This window comes from Arachis stenosperma, chromosome 1 (genome assembly GCF_014773155.1).
Source record: "Arachis stenosperma cultivar V10309 chromosome 1, arast.V10309.gnm1.PFL2, whole genome shotgun sequence".
In the NCBI taxonomy this organism is placed as follows: Eukaryota; Viridiplantae; Streptophyta; class Magnoliopsida; order Fabales; family Fabaceae; genus Arachis; species Arachis stenosperma.
In genome coordinates, this window is record NC_080377.1 from 52,166,293 (window position 1) to 52,172,970 (window position 6,678).

The 6,678-nt window shown below is 34.0% G+C and overlaps 1 protein-coding gene across 1 annotated transcript; it reads right to left on the reverse strand.

Moving 5' to 3' along the window:
- Positions 1-399: 399 nt before the first annotated feature.
- LOC130979678 (uncharacterized) lies at positions 400-2,982 on the reverse strand. The gene is made up of 4 exons (XM_057903184.1): positions 1,612-2,982; positions 1,010-1,567; positions 807-932; positions 400-639 (listed from the first exon to the last, which is right to left on the reverse strand). Exons 1-4 carry the CDS (start codon positions 2,980-2,982, stop codon positions 400-402), a joined length of 2,295 nt encoding a protein of 764 aa, XP_057759167.1.
- Positions 2,983-6,678: the final 3,696 nt, after the last annotated feature.

Below are 6,678 nucleotides of genomic sequence, written 5' to 3' on the forward strand. Positions count from 1 at the left end.
TCGCACCTATTTAGATGATTTATGGATAGTGGTGTATGTCATGTTGTTATATTATTATGTACCTTCTGTGTTGGTTATCAGTGTTTTGTTATGTATTTTGTTGTTATTTACTTTGATGTTATGTTATGTTATCTATTTTGATGTTATTTACTCTGATGTTATGATATATATTTTGATGTTATGTTATGTATTATCAGTCATCCCATCAGATAGTGTTGTTTATTTTAGTTATTAAATTCCATAATTAGAAAGACATTCAACATACATATGTGGTACGAATAACAAGTTTCATGACTTATAGAATTCAACTTAGTTCCAAGGAGAACAATGGTTGCTAACTAAAGTGAAATACATGTGCTGATAAAGTAAGAAATAAAAACAGACAAACCAAATCTCCTATTAATTCCCAGCAGTCCCGCTGGGGCCTGCGGCTTGTGGACAACTACGACGGGTGTGTCCTGGCTGCCTGCAGAGGCCACATCTCTTTGGGCGGTTCGGATCTGCATCATCCATGTTAGTGCGAATTCGTGTGGACCTAGGATGACCTTCCCTCGCATGCCTCATATTCGGATCCGGTATAACGGTAGGCCCGGCATAAGGTGGCCAGAAACCCTCCGGAATGGGAGGTGTAAATCCCATCTGATAGACACCGAAAACGGAACTAAGCCGATAGACCTAGTGGACGTAAGGCTGCCATGTAAGACGTGAATAAGCACAGCATGCCAGTGCGTGAGGACATGGGAAATGAAGTGCTTGGAAGTATCCACAATCACAAGTCTTAGACCCGAGTGAGACCCTGTACGTACCAAGTGAGAATGAACCTGTCGGAAGCAGTCACCGTGAAGCACCTGGCTGTCTTCAGGTTGGCCTCGATACACTTTACTAGGTATTGACTGAATTGTTGTCCAGTACCCATCTAAGCCTCGGCCTCCCTACCCTTACGGACAAATAGCTCAGTAAGCCTTCCGTATGTGGCCTTCACCAGTGAGCAAACAGGGAGGTTTCTTACCCCCTTCAGGATTGAGTTGACACACTCCGAAATATTGGTCGTCATGTGCCCGAATCTCCGACCCTCATCACAGTACTGTGTCCACAACGAATACTCAATTCGGTTCGCCCAGTCACACATTGCCGGATTCTCAGAGCGCAGAATGTCAAACCAGCAGTCGAACTCCACTTCAGTCTTCGCATATGCGGCGTTAACAAGAAGCCTCCGGGCATCTTTTCCCTTGAACGTCAGGGCAAAATTCGCTGCAACATGTCGAATGCAGAACGCCCGGTATGCAGCCGGGGGTAGCCATCCCCCATCCGGAGCCTCGAGGGCTGCCTTGATGCCGTTATGCCTATCTGAAATAACTAACAGACCCGGCTGAGGTGTCACGTGCTCACGGAGGTGGGAAAGAAAGAAAGACCATGACTCTGCATTCTCACCCTCAACTAGTGCAAATGCCACGGGGAGTATGTTGGAGTTTCCATCCTGTGCAATCGCGACTAGCAACGTTCCACCATACTTCCCATATAGATGGGTGCCGTCAATACTCACCAACGGCTTGCAATGACGGAATGCCTCGATACAAGGGGGAAAGTCCAGAACAGCCTATGAAAATAAGCCTGAGACTCGTCAAGCTGTCCCCCAACTCGAACAGGGCAAGTCCTGAGGACGGCTACTGTGCCAGGCATCGTCAGCTGAACTCCTAAAACCCACCTAGGGAGCTCGTTGTACGACTCGTCCAAGTCCCCATATATGACGGCAACGGCCTTCTGCTTCGCCATCCATACCCTCCTGTACGTTGGTCTGAACCCAAAGTATACGGCCGTGGCATTTTGAAGCAACTTGATGTTGACAGCGGCATCAGCCCTAACCATCGGCATAATGAATGTTGCTATCACATGGTAGTCCAGACTCCTATGGTCGCTGGAGATGGAAGTGGCGAGACATGTATGTGGTCCGTTGTACCGCTTCACTTCCCAGATACCCTTCCGCTGTCGGAGACTCAACCGAATTAGCCATGTGCACCCATTCCCAAATTCAGAACACTTTCCCACATACTTGCGGTAGTCTGACTCAACGACCTTGTACTGGACCCCTCGGCGGATGCTGTACGTCTTCACACTCAACAACGCCTCATCTTTATCCTGAAATTGTTGGCCAACCTGGAACTCGGTCATACCGGCAGACCCCTCGGTATCTCTAGCCCCAAATCCAGAGGCCTGCACAGCATTTTCGTCCTGCCGCATGGCATCCAGGTCCAACGCGGAAAAATGGGGTGGATACTGCTGTGTGCCAGAACTAGATCCACCTGTAGCCCTTCTCGGACCAGTAGTTCCAAGATCATCGCCGCTTTCATCAGCGATCATATCCGGCTCGACGTCATCGTCATCTGGATCATCAAACAAACCATCACCAACACCAGCCGGTGTAGGACAATGCACTTCGGTGGGAAGATGTTCCCCATATCGAACCTTGTCTCCAACATTGCCGCTCAGATCCACGGCAAACGAAGGGGAGGCAACAGGCTGCATCGGTGGCTCATACACAGGAACAGAGGATGATGCAACCACAGGTCTCGAGCTCGAGCCGGCAACTGCGGCTATAGTATTGGCGTTCCAGTTCGAACCACCCGAGCTAGATACCACATCAACCAACTTTGCCAACAACTCTGGTGTCCTTACCTCGGGAAACTGCCTACGACAAAGAAACATAACCTGCAAGTCCTCATCACTCCCGATCGTGGAACAATCAAACTTCACGGTATCATGGAGCACCGCTGTTGGAATGCGATAAAAAAACTTCTTAACCCTTTTAACTCCTTCGAGACCAAGCTTCTCCAGCACAGAGCTAACAAGAGCATCGTAGGTGGTTGTTGGCCTCATGATAATACATAGGGGATCCTTATCAGTGAACTTCACGCCGGACCGAGTTTTTCTCTTAATCGACCCTCTGTGATGTACCAGCACTAGGAAACTCTCATCACTAGCCATCTCCCCTCTTTGTTGAGAGCAACATGAGTTCACAGCATATATATACAGCTCCGGTTCATTGTAATTCGAATCAACTAAATTCGCACTATATATATAATTCGAATCAATTGGATTCGAATTACAATTACTACATAATTCGAATCAATATGTTTCGAATTATGTAGTATTACAAGCTAACCTAGTAATTCGAATTAACTAAATTCGATTTACGTTATTATAATTCGAAACAACTTGTTTCGAATTACTTGAATTTGTTGCATGCATGTAATTCGAATTAATTGAATTCGAATTACTTGAGAGTATAATTCGAATCGACTTGATTCGAATTATATAAAAATTTGGTTCTGGTTGAATGGTGTCTAGGATTTTATTTTGGCTGATTTGCATAAAGGTTTCACTCCCATGGCTTAAATACGTTTTTTTACCCTTTTTTTAATACAAACATATTTTTTAAAATAGTACATCTTTTAATTATATTTAATACAAAAATATCAAATAATTTTAACTTTGAATTTTTTGTAAAATAATTTCAAATAATTTTATTTTTATTATTATTATTATTGATGAGTGACTATATATATATATATATATATATATATATATATATATATATATATATATATATATATAAAAGAATCTAATGAATAAATTTATTATTATTTTTGTCTAAAAAATACAAAAAATTATGGTACAATATTATTATGTAATAATAATAATAATAATAATAATAATAATAATAATAATAATAATAATAATAATAATAATAATAATAAATAATTAAATAAATAAAATTATTAGAAATTATTTTATAAGAAATTCAAGGTTAAAATCATTTGATATTTTTGTATTTAATATAATCATAAAAGATGTACTATTTTAAAAAATATGTTTGTACTAAAAAAAATACAAATTAAATATGTTTGATATCTTTTAATACATATTTTTTAATACAAACATGTGTATTTTTTTTACATAGGACATCTTTTAATTATATTAAATACAAAAATATCAAATAATTTTAACCTTGAATTTCTTATAAAATAATCTCTAATAATAATAATAATAAATACAAACATATGTATTATTATTATTATTATTATTATTATTATTATTATTATTATTATTATTATTATTATTATTATTATTATTATTATTATTATTATTATTATTATTATTATTATTGAGTGACTATATATATATGAATTTAATGAATAAATTTATCATTATTTTTGTCCAAAAAATACAAAAAATATAGTACAATATTATTGTGCAATTAATAATAATAATAATTTTAATATATTTTATTTTTGGACGGAGGACTATTATGTTTAATAGAGAAAAACGTTGGGATTGATTTGTACATTAGTTTTTTTTTTAGACTAAAATGTCCATTTTAAAAATCTTTGGGAATTGATCTGAGTAATTACTCTACCAAAAAATAAATTAGGGACTGATTTGTCAGCCAGAATAAAATCTTGAGGATTAATCTATATATTAATTTTTTTTAGAGATTAAAATGTCCAATTCTAAAATCCTTAAAAACTGATTTGGATAATTACTTTATTAAAAATAAATTAAATTATATATATTAATAATTGATTTTAATAACTAATTTAAAATGGACATAATGTTTTTAATAATCATATGTTAGATATACAATAGACATCATACTTCATTGCTTTGTCTAACCTTTTATTGGATTCAAATAATCCTCTATTAACCATTATTTGAACAACAATTATATTATATAATGGAGAAAGTATAGGGAGTCAATGTAATATTTTTATAATATGTATAATAGAGGTTTAGAAATGTTCGATTTAATAAAATATCAGATGTTTATTATCTTTAGTATCCAGATGGTTATTCTAGATAGTATAGATGTATTGTATTTGAGAAATTAATAATATTTTACTTTGAGTATTTATTTTTTAATTCATATTAAACCAAATAAATAACCTATTATACACATTATACAAATATTATATTGACTTCCTATTAGAATTCTATATAAAGAGATCGTATCCAACAAATACCCGGCAATTTTTTTTATATTGGACTGTTCAAGGGTGATTTGCATACATGGAAAAAATCCTAAATAATAATTTTAAATAAGACAAAAATTTTACTAAAAATCGTGAGTAACGATTTTTTTTAATTTTAATAAAATTAAAAAAAAATAAATTGTTACCAACGATATATAAATAAAAAATATTTGGAAATTATAAAAACGGTGGTCCTGATTTTATAAGTACTAATAATAATAATAATCTTTACTGTGTCTATTGCCCAATATAAATAATAATTGATTAAAGATTCAATTCAATTTTTCATCAATTTTTATAAAAAATAAGGCGTCTCTTTTTTCTTAAGATATTTTGTCTCTCAATCTCTACAGATACAAAACAGAATTTAAGATAAGATGAAATAAAAAAATTTTTCTATTTCAATTTAATTTCCTAATATAACCATTAAGAAAATCATTATACCTCTCATGTTTATACTCAAATTTCTAAAAAAAAAATTCAAACAATTTTTCATTCATTAAAAAAAAAAAGGTGGCTATAAAATTTAAAAAATTTTATATCTCTTAGTTTCAAAATTTTAATGCATAAATTCACTAAAATAAAAAAAGCTAAATCATAATTGAGCTTAAAATAATAAAAACAAAATAAAATAAAAGAAACAAAAAATAAGTTCTAAAATAAATATTAATAAGGTGATAATTATTTGATTCAACTTAATGATTAATGAGAGTTTTCAATGTAACTTGTAAATAATAAAACGTTTGGCTTTCTATAATCATTAACCATTGTCTTGCCCAATTTTTTATGCTTCTCATGAACAAATAATTTAGTCATGTATGCAAAACTTTTTTTTATTCTCTTAGTTGTTGCTCTTGTAAGTGTTGTAAGTGTATCAATTAGCATATGATAGTTCTCAATTTGTCTCACAGAGCTCGTACCATTTTTAGTTTAGGACAATACGATCCTTCTGCTAAAAATTAGTTAAATAGTAACGAAAATTAGTTTTGTGAGAGTTTTATTTGTAATTTGTGGCGGTTTTAAACCCCACAAAGTTCATTTCAATAATATAACCAACTATGACCACTGCTATCACCACCTTCTTCACTCTTATCATTACACTACAAGAAAGTCACCGAATACCGTCAGATTTAGCGGCAGAATAAAAGTAAAGTATGAAAAATTGCAAAGAAAAATAGAAAACTATAACTAACTATCAACAAAACCAAATATAAACAAGCAATCAAACATAAAGGAAGCATGAAATAGTAAATTCATCAATCAAAACTTCAAGAACTCAAAATTACAATTATAAACAAAGCACTTGAACCAAGAGGAAATGAAAATAAAGACAACGTAATTAAAGAGGAAATTAAGAGTACTTACAAAAGAGTTGATCAACATCCAAAATTAAGGCTTGCTATAAAATGCTACAATTGAGATTGCATAAACCCTAAGAGAGCAATGCTACACTACTCCTACTCCTATGGAAGCTTCCTATACTACTACTACCTAAAATAAAAGTGACCTCAAGCCTCCTTCTTCAAATGTGTTGATATCCCCTTTATATAGCCCTTCATTTCAGCATTTCAGCCTTCCAAAATGGGCCAAGAGCCCCCAAAATACGCGCTGCACGTGTTTCATTAATGAAATCACGTGTTGGATCCTGTGC